The 15,515-nt window shown below is 39.8% G+C and overlaps 1 protein-coding gene across 1 annotated transcript in view; it reads left to right on the top strand.

The window, feature by feature from the left end:
- DMC1 (DNA meiotic recombinase 1) overlaps positions 1-15,515 on the top strand; it is a 42,433-nt gene that overhangs the window by 11,170 nt on the left and 15,748 nt on the right. The window contains exons 5-10 of the mRNA XM_037731542.1: positions 1,636-1,677; positions 3,714-3,786; positions 12,818-12,909; positions 13,583-13,656; positions 13,790-13,904; positions 14,235-14,295. Coding sequence (XP_037587470.1) covers positions 1,636-1,677; positions 3,714-3,786; positions 12,818-12,909; positions 13,583-13,656; positions 13,790-13,904; positions 14,235-14,295 — 457 coding nt within the window. The remainder of the gene's footprint in view (positions 1-1,635; positions 1,678-3,713; positions 3,787-12,817; positions 12,910-13,582; positions 13,657-13,789; positions 13,905-14,234; positions 14,296-15,515) is intronic.

Below are 15,515 nucleotides of genomic sequence, written 5' to 3'. Positions count from 1 at the left end.
TTTTTTTTTTGAATAATAGATACAGGGTCATGCTATGTTGCTCAGGATGGTCTCAAACTCCTGGACTCAAGCAATCCTCCTGCCTCGACCTCCCAAAGTGCTGGGATTACAGGCATGAGCCACTGTACCCATCCTAGCCTCTATTTTTAAAAAGCAATTCATGCATAGCTACAGAGTGTATCATATCTGACAAATCCAGTATTTGCTCTCCTTGGAGAGCTAAATCTGTTCTTTGTTGTTTTTTTCCTGTTGACTTGGGCACTAAATCTGGTTCTTATTATTTCTGTTGACTCAATCTTAGTGGCTTACCTTCTTCTGTATTTATTGGTGTTTCTGAGCTTATTGTTTGATTTTAATCTATGAGCGTTCAATGGACCTAGACTGGTAAGTAGGAAAGTTTTCCTCCAGAAAGAATTTGCTTTTGCTGGTAGCTAGGGGATGGCACCAATTTGAGACTACTTCAGCTCCCCTGTGAGGACCTCAGTTCAGTAGGGAAGCCCCAGGCTTTCTTTCCTGTGGTAGGGTTGTTTTTGTTTTTGTTTTGAGATAGAGTCTCACTCTGTCTCCCAGGCTGGAGGGCAGTGGTGCCATCTTGGCTCACTGCAATCTCTGCCTCCCAGGTTCAAGCAATTCTGCCTTAGCCTCTCAAGTAGCTGGGATTACAGGCACCTGCCACCACACCAGGCTAATTTTTGTTTTATTGAAGGAGGGGGTTGTGGGAAGGCAGAAAGATGGAGTCTCATTTGGTTGCCCAGGCTGGAGTCCAATGGCGCTATCTTGGCTCACTGCAACCTCCACCTGCCAGGTTCAAGCAATTCTGCCTTAGCCTCTCAAGTAGCTGGGACTACAGGAACATGGCCACCACACCCAACTAATTTTTTTGTGTTTTAGCAAAGACGGGGGTTTCACTGTGTAGCCCAGGCTGGTCTTGAACTCCTGAGCTCAGGCAATCCGCCCACCTCGGCCTCCCAAAGTGCTAGGATTACAGGCCGCTGCGCCTGGCTTATTTTTGCATTTTTGGTAGAGATAGGGTTTTGCCATGTTTGCTATGCTAGTCTTGAACTCCTGACCTCAAGTGATCCACCCATCTCAGCCTCCTAAAGGGCTGGGATTACAGGTGTGAGCCACTAAGCTTCACCCCATGTGGCAGGGTCTTAACTTTCATATATATGACCGTTCCTAAGGTAAACTTGGTTTAAATTAATTTATATTAAACAAATAAGTCCGGGCGTGGTGGCTCATTCCTCTAATCCTAGCATTCAGGCGGATCACCTGAGGTCAGGAGTTTGCGACCAGCCTGGCCAATATGGTGAAACCCCGTCTCTACTAAATATACAAAAATTAGCCAGGCATGGTGGTGGGCGCCTGTAATCCCAGCTACTTGGGAGGCTGAATCAGGAGAATCATTTGAACCCGGGAGGCGGAAGTTGCAGTGATCTGAGATCAGGCCATTGCACTCTAGCCTCAACAACAGAGCGAGACTTCATCTCAAAACAAAAAATAACACCCAGGATATTTTATAAGTAAGATTTGACAGTTGGAAAAGAAAACAGTAATATTCTGAGGCCATGTTTTATTCTTTATGAAAATATCTAAAAATTATGCATTTTTTAGAATCTTTTTTGTATTTCACAGAATTTCGTACTGGAAAAACCCAGCTCTCTCATACCCTCTGTGGTAAGGATATATAACAATAACAATAATAATCATAACTATTATTTATCAAACATCTACTATGTGCTTGATACTCTAATCTCATATAATCTGAACAGGCTTGCAAGGAAACTAAAACACAGGCAGATTAAGTAAACTGCCCGTGGTTATACAGCTGGTCTTTGAAATGTGTGATGTTTGAGGTGATGTATGTGCTGGACTATGAACACCTGAGAAGAAACAGAAGTTAAATGGGTCTACTATGAATGTGTTGGTGAGGAGTCCACTGTCTCAATTTTTCTCATTTCATCTTTTCTATATCTTTTTTAAAAGAGTGACACAAAATCTATGGGGTGCTAGAATCTTCCACTTTTCATTGCTTAAGGTTGGCCCTAAGAGAGATTTAAAAACAAAATTGTGGCCGGGCGCGGTGGCTCAAGCCTGTAATCCCAGCACTTTGGGAGGCCGAGGCGGGTGGATCACAAGGTCAAGAGATCGAGACCAACCTGGTCAACATGGTGAAACCCTGTCTCTACTAAAAATACAAAAAATTAGCTGGGCATGGTGGTGCGTGCCTGTAATCCCAGCTACTCAGGAAGCTGAGGCAGGAGAACTGCCTGAACCCAGGAGGCGGAGGTTGCGGTGAGCCAAGATCGCGCCATTGCACTCCAGCCTGGGTAACATGAGTGAAACTCCGTCTAAAAAAAAAAAAAAAATTGTTTTAAACAAAATGAGTAAAGATATCTCCTTTTCCATAAGGCACTACTATGCATTTCTTTGACCTATGGAGAAGGAACTTGGCAAAGTGATTAAGAAAGGGGTTCTGGAATCAAAATGCCTGACTCCAATCCTGGTTCTATCATTAGTAGATGTGTGACCTTGAGCAAATTTCTCTACTTCTCTAATTTCCCCCATCAATAAAATTGAAATGATAGTGCCAAATCTTAGGATTGTCTTGAAAAGTAAATGAAATAATGTATATACCGGGTATAAAGTAGCTCTTTAGTGTTAACTACTACTACCTAAAAAGTAAATGCAGCTGGGCACAGTGGTATACATCTGTAATCCCAGCACCTAACCCTGGGAGGATCTCCTGAAGTCCGGAATTTGATACCAATCTGGCCACCATGTCTCTACCAAAAAATACAAAAGTTAGCTGGGTCTGGTTGCATGTGCCTGTTGGGGAGGAGGCTGAGGTAGGAGAATCACTTGAACCCGGGAGACAGACGTTGCAGTGAACCAAGATCATGCCACCATGCTCCAGGCTGGTCGACAAAGTGAGACCTGTCTCAAAAAAAAAAAAAAAAAAAGCATTTTTATGATTTTTTTTTAGTTAAACCTGTGAGTTAAATGTTTTTTCTTTTCTAAGTCAAACCATAAATGCATTTTTAAAATTTTACATATATTAATTGAAAGGTAACTTAGTTACATAGCAAAAATTATATTTGTGACTTTTTTTTTTTGAGATGGAGTCTTGCTCTGTCACCCAGGCTAGAGTGCAGTGGCACGATCTTGGCTCACGCAACCTCTGCCTCCTGGGTTCAAGCAATTCTCCTGCCTCAGCCTCCAGAATACCTGGGGCTACAGGTGTGCACCATTACGCCTGGCTAATTTTTTAGTAGAGATAGGGTTTCACCATGTTGGCCAGACAGGTCTTGAGCTCCTGATCTCAAATGATCCACCCACCTCGGCCTCCCAAAGTGTTGGGATTACAGGCATGAGCCACCATGCCTGGCCATATTTGTGGCTCTTTCTTATAGGAAGAAAGTAATATTTAAATTCTACTTCCATTATTTGGGAGAACTAACTTTTACGAATATCTTCCATTGTGAAAGATAGTAAAATTATTTGTTGAATTGCTACTATGCTGGCAGAATACTTTTAATTTCACCACTGGTTAAGTAATATGAAAATATAACATGTTGTTTAGAAACGAAAGGATAATGACTCTTTGCAAAATGTACTAGAGAGTTGCAACAGCAGATTCCATGTTTATTTATATAGTCATTTGTACAAAGTTTATTCACTCCTATTAATATTAATTTTTATATGCTTCCTAGTGACAGCTCAACTTCCAGGAGCTGGTGACTACCCAGGAGGAAAGATCATCTTCATTGATACAGAAAATACTTTGTAACCTTTTTAATTAAATTGCTAAAGTAATAGTGTGATATAGGAATGTTACCAAGAAAGAGTTTGTCTGAGATATACCATCTTTGTAGTCATCCCATAAACCAGCAATAATGAGACAAGCCAAAGGGAAAACAATTACTGGTTAAGTTCTCAAACCACTTTTTCTTTAATAAGGTTTCACTTCTTCATATAAGTTTATGAGACAAAACAAATACATGAGAGAAAATTACATGGTCTTCATTTTTAATCCTCTTCTCTAAAGATTTTTCTTAATAGAAAGAAGTTGTTTTTTTTTTTTTCCTTGAGACAGAGTCTTGCTCTGTTGTTGCCCAGGCTGGAGAGCAATGGGGAGAACTCAGCTCACTGCAACCTTCATCTATTCAAGCAATTCTCCTGCCTCAGCCTCCTGAGTAGCTGGGATTGTTCAAGCAATTCTCCTGCCTCAGCCTTCTGAGTAGCTGGGATTACAGGCATGTGCCACCACATCTGGCTAATATTTTTGTATTTTTAGTAGAGATAAGGTTTCGCCATGTTAACCAGGCTGGTCTCAAATTCCTGACCTCAGGTGATCCACCTGCCTTGGCCTCCCAAAGTGCTAGGATTACAGGTGTGAAGATTATTGACTCACTGAAAGTCATGGTTCCAAATAAAGGGAAAGGTATCAAGAGGGCAAAAGTTCATAAGGAAAGCAGGCAGAACCTGAAAGAATTGCACTTTAATTCAAGTGTAAGGTATTCCAGGATATGGGCTAGAAAGATGATTGGAATCTTAGACATGAAAGGCTTTCAAACAAGATAGTCGATGTAAATTGGATACTTTAGCAATATTCTAGGCAAGTCATGAGAACTTGATCTAGGTTGGAAGTGTCAAGAACAAAAAGAAAAGGAAAATAAATATTGGAGAGGAAAATTGATAGGACTTGATGACTGTATTTGGTAGACAAAGGAAAGAGAGGTTTGATAAGCCACTCAGATTTTTTGTCTAGACACTGGGAGAATAGTGATGCAATGCTAACAATAGAACTGGGAAGATCATGTTTCAGAGAAAAGGCGATGTTTCATTTTAATGTACGAATTTTACTTTTTTTTGAGACAGAGTCTTTCTCCATTGCCCAGGCTGGAATGCAGTGATACAGTCTCAACACACTGCAACCTCCGCCTCCCAGGTTCAAGCTATTCTCATGCCTCAGCCTCTCCCAAGTAGCTGAGATTACAAACCTGCAGCACCACGCCTGGCTAATTTTTTGTATTTTTAGTAGAGACAGGGTTTCATCATGTTGGCCAGGCTGGTCTTGAACTCCTGACCTCAAGTGATCCACCCACTTTGGCCTCCCAAAATGCTGGAATTACAGCTGTGAGCCACCACACACAGCCTAATTGTTTTTTCTTTTTTTGAAACAAGATCTCACTCTGTTGCCCAGGCTGGAGTGAATTGGCCCAATTACACTCACTGCAGACTCGAATTCCCAGGGTCAAGTGATCTTCCCACCTCAGCCTCCTGAGTAGCTGGAACTACAGACCCATACCACCATGCCTGGCTAATTTTTTTTATCTTTCATAGAAACCAGGTTTTGCCATGTTGCCCAGGCTGATCTCCGACTCCTGCGCTCAAGCAATCTGCCTACCTTGGCCTCAGAAAGTACTGGGATTACAGGCATGAGCCACTGTGCCCAGCCTTCATTTTAATGTATTGAATATGATGTACATGAGGACATCCAGATAGCAGTTGGAAGTATTGAATTCAGCTTGAGAAAGGGGTAGGGCCAGAGATATCAATGAATTAACCAAGTGGGAAAGAGAACTTGTAGAGAGAGAAGAGAGAACTGAGAATATAACTTTGAAGTATGTTTATATTTAGGAAGAGGACTAAAATGAGGAACCCAGAGACAGAGGAAGTAGAAGGAACTCTGGAACTCTGGAACCCAGAGACAGAGGAAAAGTCAAGCAAAAGGAAAGTTTCAAGATGAAAAGAATAGTCAGCAATGGTACACACAGATTTTGAGGGTGAAGCCTGAGAAAGTTCGCTAAAGTTCAAAATTAGGAGTTCAGTCGAACATGTGCTATAGGGTGAGGTGATAGAAACTTTTTGTAAATAATAAGGGGCCAGGCGCAGTAGCTCACGCCTATAGTCCCAGTACTTTGGGAGGCTGAGGTGGGCAGATCATGAGGTCAGGAGCTCAAGACCAGCCTGGCCAACATAGTGAAACCCCATCTCTACTAAAAATACAAAATTTTGCCGGGCATGTTGGTGGGTGCCTGTAATCCCAGCTGCTTGGGAGGCTAAGGCAGGATAATTGCTTCAGCCTGGGAGTCGGAGGCTGCAGTGAGCCGAGATCCCGCCATTGCACTTCAGCCTGGGTAACAGCAAGATTCCGTCTCAATAAATAAATAAACAAATAAACACACAATAAGGGAGGGAGGCAGTATGAAATTGACTCATGAAAGGAAGATCAACTATACTAGTTTGAGGAGGTATTCAGATGAAATTCTTTTTAACAACAACAAAGACCTGCACATGTTTGTAAAGCCATTCACAGTGAAGCCCCAGCCTGCCTCTCCAAGCTCATTACTTACCATTGTCATTATTAGAGGCAAAGAGCTGAATCTGTTTTAGTCCATCCCACTGCCTGTAAATATGCTTTGTTATCAAAATTTTAACATATGTCTGGTCTCACTCCAGTAATCCCAGCACTTCGGGACACCAAGACAGGAGGATCACTTGAGGCCAGGAGTTCAAGACCAGCCTGGGCAACATAGTGTTTCTATGAAAAAAATTTTAAATTAGCTGGGTGTTGTGGCTATGAATCCCAGCTACTTGAAAGGCTGAGGCAGGAGGATCATTTGAGCCCAGGAGTTCATGATTAGCTTGGGCAACATAGCAAGACTGTCTCTGCCAAAAAAAAAAAAAAAAAAAAAAAAAATCTGTAAAAAAAAAAAAAAAAAAAAAAAAAATCTAAAAACATTGTACATCAGTAGTTATTTAGATTTACCTAAAGAGACTTTTGCAGGGCTGGGTGTGGTGGCTCACACCTGTAATCCCAGCATTCTGGGAGGCTAAGAAGGGTGGATCCTCTGAGGTCAGGAGTTCGAGACCAGCTTAGCCAACATGGTGAAACCCAATCTCTACTAAAAATACAAAAAATTAGCCAGGCGGGGTGGTGGGCAGGCATCTGTAATCCCAGCTACTCAGGAGGCTGAGGCAGGAGACTTGCTCGAACCCGGGAGGCAGAGACTGCAGTGAGCCAAGATCTGGCCATTGCACTCCAGCCTGGGCTACAAGAGCGAAACTCATTCTCAAAAAAAAAAAAAAAAAAAAATCAGCCGGGTGTGGTGGTGCCAAAAAAAAAATTTTTTTTGTTATCTTTGTTTGTTATGGTTTCTTACATCCCAAATGTTATTCTTTTCTGTATTTTTGTTTTGCTGGAATACTTATTTCTTTCAGAAATGTAATCCAGGTGGCTAACTTTGAACCTTAGTGTATCTGCAAGTGCCTTTATTTTGCGCTCACTCTTGGCTGTTAATTTGACTGGTCACAGAGAAATTTGCATTGTATATTTCTATCATCTTGGGTATTTGCTTCTTCCGTCCCCATCTCACAGTCTTTCTGAATCACACAAATCCTTTAAGGCACTCATTTCAATGCAGGCTTTTTCTAATCTTCCCTAATTACTAAATTTAGAAAATCTTGTCCTTCTTGACCTATGATAGAATTTACTATCTAAAATACTCACTTAGAAAACCAAACAGAGAACTGTTTGCAGAAGTCTTTATTCGGAAATGCCAGGCATGAGAAGATTCTGAAACAGCCTTTTAACTTGGGGAAGAAGGGTGAAATGTTGTATAGGGCTTTAACAAGGTGCCTCAGCTGGAGTTCAGCTGGTTTCAGAAACAATTGATTACGGATGATTCTCATCTCAGGGAAGAATTGTTCTTGCAGTTTAGCAGCCACTTGTTTGGGCAATCTGGATTTTATCAAGAACGATAGAATAGTTGGGAGCTAAGTCATATGCAAGAGAGAGTGAAGAAAACAGCTGGGTGGGAGTGCGGGGCACTGTGGCAAGGATCACATCTGAAAGTTCTCATTCTTTCAGTGTTTCATACTTATACTGCTGTCTGTTGATATTTTTATTTTTATATGTTTATATTTTGCCTCCTTAATTATGTTTTAAATTTACCTAGGGCATAGGTTGTCTTATGACTCCTTATATCCTCCGTAATGATTTGCCTTGGTAATTGGTTAATATGGTAATCAATTCCATATGGTAATTGGTTAATAAATATTTATAATTGATCTGAACTTCCCTTCAGCATAAGCCCAAATATTTCATTTAAAATTTTTTTATTTTGCTTTGTGTTCGAGACAGGGTCTTGCTCTGTCACCCAGGCTGGAATGTAGTGACACGATTATGGGTCACTGTAGCCTCGACATCCAGGACTCAAGTGATTCTCCCACTTCAGCCTCCCAAGTAACTGGGACTACAGGCGCGTGCCATCATGCCCAGCTAATTTTTGTATTTTTTTGGTAGAGACAGGGTCTCACCATGTTGCCCAGGCTCACCAGGAGCTCAGGAGCTCCAACTCCTGAACTCAAGTGATCCTCCCACCTGGGCCTCCCAAAGTGCTGAGATTATAGGCATAAGTCACCATGCCTAATTTTGTTATTGCCTGTCTTGTATAAAAGCCATATTAACTGGGGTGAGATGATATGTCACTGTTTTGATTTGCATTTCACTGATGATCAATGACATTGAATACCTTTTCATATATCTATTTGCCATTTGTATGTCTTCTATGAGCCCAGAAAATCGGAGACAGGTCTCAGTTAATTTAGAAAGTTTATTTTGGCAAGGTTGAGGATGTGCCTGTGACACAGTCTCAGGAAGTCCTGATGGTGTGTCCCCAAGGTGGTCGAGGCACAACTTGATTCTATACATTTCAGGGAGACGTGAGACATCAATCAATATATGTAAGAAGAACATTGGTTCAGTCTGGAAAGGCGGGACAACTTGAAGCAAAGGCAGGAAGACTCAAAGTGGGAAGTGGGCTTCCTGGTCACAGATAGGTGAGAGAGACACAAATGGTTGCATTCTTTTGAGTTTCTGATTAGCCTTTCCAAAGGAGGCAATCAGATATGCATCTATCTCAGTGAGCAGAGGAGTGACTTTGAATAAAGAATGAAAGGCAGGTTTGCCATAAGCAGTTTCCAGCTTGAGTTTTCCTTAGAGATTTTGGGAGCCCAAGGTATTTTCCTTTTACACTTCTTGTGAGAAATGTCTTTTCAGATCTTTTGCCCATTTTAAAATAAGATTATTAGATTTTTTTCCTATAGAGTTGTTTGAGTTTTTTATATATTCTGATTATTAATCCCTTGTCAGATGGATAGTTTGGAAATATTTTCTCCCATTCTGCAGGTTTTCTCTTCATCTTGTTGATTGTTTCCTTTGCTGTTCAGAAGCTTTTTCACTTGATGTGATACCATTTGTCCATTTTTGTCATGGTTGCCTGTGCTTGTGTTGTATTACTCAAGAAATCTTCACCCAGTCCTGTAGAGTTTCCCCAATGCATCCTTTTAGTAGTTTCATAGTTTGAGGTCTTAGATTTAAGTCTTTAATCCATTTTGATTTGATTTTTTATATGGTGGGAGATAGGAGTCTCATTTCTTTCTTCTGCATATGTATATCCAGTTATTCCACCACCATTTACTGAAGAGACTATCCTTTCCCCAATGTATGTCCTTGACACCTTTGTCAAAAATTAGTTCACTTTAGGTCTGTGGATTTGTTTCTGGGTTTTCTATTCTGTTCAATTGGCCTGTGTGTCTGTTTTTATGCCCATACCATGCTGTTTTGGTTACTATAACTCTGTAGTATAATTTGAAGTTGGGTAATGTGATTCCTCCAGTTTTGTATTTTTAGTACTTAAGATAGCTTTGGCTATTCTGGGTCTTTCGTGGCTCCACATAAATTTTAGGATTGTTTTTCTATTTCTCTGAGGAATGTCATTGGTATTTTGATAGGAATTGCACTGACTCTGTAAATTGCTTTGGGTAGTATGGACATTTTAATAATACTGATTCTTCTGTCTCATGAACATGGAATATCTTTCTGTTTTTTGTGTGTTCTCTTCAATTTCTTTCATCAATGTTTTATAGTTTTCATTGTAGATATCTTTCACTTCTTTGGTTAATTTCTAGATATTTAATTTTATTTGTAGCTATTGTAAATGGTATTAATTTTTAAACTTCTTTTTCAGATTGTTCACTGTTGGTATTTAGAAATGCTACTGATTTTTGTATGTTAATTTTTTATCCTGCAACTTAACTGAATTTGTTTATCAGTTCTAATAGTTTTTTGGGTGAGTCTAGGTTTTTCCAAATATAAGGTCTTATTATCAGCAAACAAGGATAATTTGACTTTTTCCTTTTCAATCTGGATGCCCTTTATTTATTTCTCTTGTCTGATTTCTCTAGCTAGGACTTCCAGTACTATGTTGAATAACAGTGGCAAAATGGGCATACTTGTCTTGTTCCAGATCTTAGAGGAAAGACTTTCAGATTTTCCCTATCCAGTATGATACCAGCTGTGGGTCTGTTGCATATGGCTTTTATATTGGGGTATGTTCCTTCTATACCCAATATTTTGTTTTGTTTGAGACAGAGTCTCATTCTGTTGCCAGGCTGGAGTGTGCTGATGCAATCTAGGCTCACTGCAACCTCCACCTCCCAAGTTCAAGTGATTCTCCTGCTTCAGCCTCCCAAGTAGCTGGGACTACAGGTGCGCACCGCCACACCCAGCTAATTTTTGTATTTTTAGTAGAGACCATGTTGGCCAGGATGGTCTTGATCTCTTGACCTCGTGATTCGCCCACCTTGGCCTCCCAAAGTGCTGGGATTATAGGCATGAGCCACCATGCCCAGCCCATACCCAATTTTTTTGAGGTTTTTTTTATCATGAAGGAATGTTGAATTTTTTATCAAATGCTTTTTCAGCATCAATTGAAATGATACATTTTTTGTCCATTCTGTTGATATATCACATTGATTTGTGTTGAACCATCCTTGCATCCCTGAGTTGAATTCCACTTGGTCATGATAAATGATCTGTTTAATGTGTTGTTGAATTTGGTTTCCTAGTATTTGGTTGAGGATTTAAGCCCAATTTTTACACCACTGGTCACACTGTTCCCAGACCAAACTGAGGGTCAGTGTGCTTATTCTCACAGCCCAATAATGAGATGCAGATGAACTGGGAAAGGAAGGAGTTTTTGTTTCTATAACCTGTTACAGGGAGAAGACCTGGAAAATAACACCAAACCAACTCAAAATTACAAAGTCTTCCAGAGCTTATATCCCTTCTAAACTATATGTCTACATATAAGTGTGCATTCATCTAAATACGTAAGTCACTTTGGGAGGCCAAGGTGGGCAGATCACTTGAAGCCAGGAGTTTGAGACCAGCCTTGCCAACATGGTGAAACCTCATCTCTACTAAAAATACAAAAATTCAGTCATAACTTTGCAAAGAAAAAAAAATTTTTAATTAAAAAGAAAAAAGATTAAAAATGCAAAAATTAGCCAGTCATAGTGGCAAATGCCTATAGTCTCAGCTACTCACAATACTGAGGCAGGAGAATCACTTGAACCTGGGAGGCATAGATTGCAGTGAGTTGAAATTGAGTCACTGCACTCCAGCCTGGGCAACAGAGCAAGACTCCATCTCAAAAAATATATAAAATAAATTTAAAAAAAAGAAATAAGTGATTAACTTCTTTTAATCTGTAACTAAGATCTGAGTCCTAAAGACCTTCCTCTAGAGCCTCAGTAAATTTCCTTAATCTAAATGGGTCCAGGTGCTGGGGTGATTACCCTTATCTCCTGCTAAATCATGGAGGTTTGGAGAGTTCCTTCAGACCCCCAATAAACTTGTTTGTGGAGACCTGGGGAGTTTGTTCAGACTCCCAATAAAACGTGTTTGTTTGTTGGTTTTTTTCCTATGAATTTGTTAATTTCAGAAAGCTAACAACTCCTGGCCAGGCATGGTGGCTCATGCCTGTAATCCTAACACTTTGGAAGGCTGAGGCAGGCAGATCATTTGAGGTCGGGAGTTCAAGACTAGCCTGGCCAACATGGCGAAAACATGTCCACTAAAAATACAAAAATTAGCTGGGTATGGTGTCTCGCGCCTATAATTCCAGCTACTCAGGAGACTAGAGGGGGAGAACTGTTTGAACCTGGGAGGCAGAGGTTGCAGTGAGCCGAGATCATGCCACTGCACTCCAGCCTGGACAACAGAGCAAGACTCTGTCTCAAAAAAAAGCTAACAACTCCTTTAGAAGAAGGTAGATTTTAAACTCTATATTTTCCAGGTAAGATTTGAAAAGAAAAAGAAAACCTATACAAACAAAAAAGCTTGGATTGATATTTCTCTTCTGGACCCTTGAAGTTATCATTTTGACCCTTTGGTTCATGTAGTCAAATTTATCATTTGTTAACAACACATGATTAATGATATAATAAACTATTTCATATCGAACAGATGAGGGTTATGAAGAGAGTAAATTAATTCACTTTGCAGTGACTGAATTATAATTCAGTGATATTATCCATTACAGGTCTATTTTTATAGATCTGAGAACAAAAGGACTCACAAAGCTGTTTCTAGTTTTTTTCTTGTGACTTGTTTGCTGCATAAACTCAAGTCATTTGCCTAATCTCTGTTTACCAGTGTCCTCTATTGTAAAATGTAAAATAGGCCATAAAAACTAGCTTCCAAAGTTATTGTAAAGATTTGATAATTTAATAGTTATTACTGCCCCACATTTCTATGACCATTATCACTACCTATGGTAAATTGAGGCACTTATGAAGAAACAAATCTTGTATAGACTTTAACTGGTTGCAAGCATCCTCTAGAATATGTTCACAGGTACATTGTTTGGCTTCTATGTTAATTTACATAAGATATTCTTTTGTAGTGGTTGTCTAAACTTTTTTAGAATTGATTTATTGGATCCTTAATCTTGGCATACTCCAGCCGTCCAGATCGCCTTCGGGACATTGCTGATCGCTTCAATGTAGACCATGATGCAGTACTGGACAACGTACTTTATGCACGTGCATATACTAGTAAGAGCCCCACGCAGTGGGATGCTTGGGTCAATGTAAGGTTGGCAGCACTGATTTACTACTTGAGTGATACGACATTTTGTTACTTTTTTTCTATTTTACTTTTCTCCAAATTAATTTAGTCAGTCTATAAATTTTATCATCTGGTAAGTCCTTAGATAATAAAGTGCCCTCAAATTATTTATTATTCTTTGTCTTTAAAATAAAAAGTAACATTCTTTTTGGATAATGTAGCATTTGGTATATATGCTAAGGCAGAATATGCAATAACTCTTTTTTTTGAGACGGAATCTTGCTCTGTCACCCAGGCTGGATTGCAATGGCCAATCTCGGCCCACTGCAAACTCCGCCTCCCGGGTTCACGCGATTCTTCTGCCTCAGCCTCCAAAGTTGCTGGGATTACAGGTGCACACCACCACACCGGGATAATTTTTTGTATTTTTAGTAGAGACGGGGTTTCACCATATTGGCCAGGCGGGTCCGAACTCCTGACCTCAGGTGATCCACCCACCTCGGCCTCCCAAACTGCGCCTAGCTGCAATAATGTTTAATAAACTCATAATTAAGCGAATCCTTCCAGGAGTCTCTTTTGTCTGGCTCCCAAGAACATGAATGATCTTAGCCTCTGCTTCTTTCAACTTTTATAACATTTTCTCACTGCATATCCCACCAGGTGAACATCAGATGGAGCTACTTGATTATGTAGCAGCAAAGTTCCATGAGGAACCTGGCATCTTCAAGCTATTGGTTGGTTCAAGCTTTTAAATATTGCTTTCACAGAACTATTTAGCATAATATTTTTCTTCTATTGATCTCTATTCAAAGAACTTCTTCCTTCAATTTCCAAATGCATGTTTATTTTTACATTAATCCTGTGTAGATTATCGATTCAATAATGGCACTTTTTCGAGTGGATTTCAGTGGCCGTGGGGAGTTGGCTGAACGGCAGCAAAAATTGGCCCAGATGTTATCACGACTCCAAAAAATCTCAGAAGGTACATCTTTAAAATAAAATGGCATCTGTGACTATGTTTGCCAAGTATACTTTGCAGAGAAGCTTGGAATATAATGTCAGGAGGCAGTTTTTAAAAAAATAAATAAATAAAATTACCTTCTTGGGAATACCACTCTTTCTTTAAACCAATAATATTTATTCTAACCTAAACAACTTAAATAATTTCTGTTGTCAGTGAAAAATAGGAATATGATCTTGTTTATAAAATAAATTCATGATGCAATATTTCTAAACTCTGAAATCTAAACAGTGAAATTTTAAACATTATATTGCCCTTCTCATAGTTTTTAAATTTTATCTCTTGATGCAGAATATAATGTGGCTATTTTTGTGACCAATCAAATGACTGCTGATCCAGGAGCAACTATGACGTAAGCCCCAATATTCTACTTTTTATTTCACAGAGGTTAACATAAAGAGGGTTACAGTGTAGAATAGAAAATAATTTCAAAATCATTAGTCTTTATGTGGGCACAAATATATTACAAATCACTTTATTGCACAGTATATATGACTTCATAATTCAGATCACTTGGTATCCAGAATCTATTTTTCTCTAGTTCTTTACAGAATAAAGCAATATTTTAACCATATTCAGCAGTACTTTGGGCTTTTCTTTGGTCTAGGGCTAAAGTTCTATAGGAGGACAATAAGAAATGGATCCTAGGGAAATAAAAACTAATATTGCAGCTTATCAGTGCAATAGAAGCCATTCATAAAAAGAGAAAAATCATCTTTCTACAGGATATACATGAGATATATTTATCGGAGGCCCTATGGAAGAAGTCTCCTGTTTGAAGAAAAAGAATTTCAGTCCAGACTAGTCATATTCAGAATTTGTCGAAGTGTTTGTGTATGTGACATAACTATTGATGGCTCTGAAAGATGGCAGGGAATAGAAAGACACAGAGAGCTAAAGTAGGATAGTAAAAATAGAAAAGCCAAAGAAAGGTTTGTTGCCACCGTAACAAATTTTGAGCATTATGTGTCTGAATAAGCAATCAAAATAATCCTAAATTCACACCACTGCACTCCAGCCTGGGAGACAGAACAAGACTCTGTCTCAAACAAAACAAAACAAACCTAAATTCATGATAATGCTTTTTAAAAGTGTTTTCTTTCCTTTTCTTTTTTTCCAAGACAAGATCTCACTGTTACCCAAGCTGCAGTGCAGTGGCGCCATCTCTGCTCACTGTGACCTCCACCTCCCAGCCTCAGGTGATGCTCCCGCCTCAGTCTCCCAAGTAGCTGGGACTACCAGCGCACACCACCAAGCCTGGATAATTTTTTTTTCCACTCTTTTAAGCCTGGATAATTTTCCTATTTTTAGTAGAGACAGGGTTTTGCCATGTTGGCCAGGCTGTTCTCAAATTCCTGGCCTCGAGCGATCCTCTCACCTTGAAGTCCCAAAGTGCTGGGATTACAGGTGTGAGCCCCCTTGCCTGGTCAAAAATCTTTTTTAAAAAATCTTTTAGGCCGGGTGCAGTGGCTCACGCCTGTAATCCCAGCACTTTGGGAGGCCGAGGCAGGTGGATCACGAGGTCAAGAGATCAAGACCATCCTGGTCAACATGGTGAAACCCCGTCTCTAC

The sequence above is a fragment of the Cebus imitator genome, unplaced genomic scaffold (genome assembly GCF_001604975.1).
Source record: "Cebus imitator isolate Cc_AM_T3 unplaced genomic scaffold, Cebus_imitator-1.0 Scaffold404, whole genome shotgun sequence".
NCBI classification, from domain to species: Eukaryota; Metazoa; Chordata; class Mammalia; order Primates; family Cebidae; genus Cebus; species Cebus imitator.
Note: the sequence above shows the minus strand (reverse complement) of the source record. Positions and strands in the feature narration are given on the sequence as shown.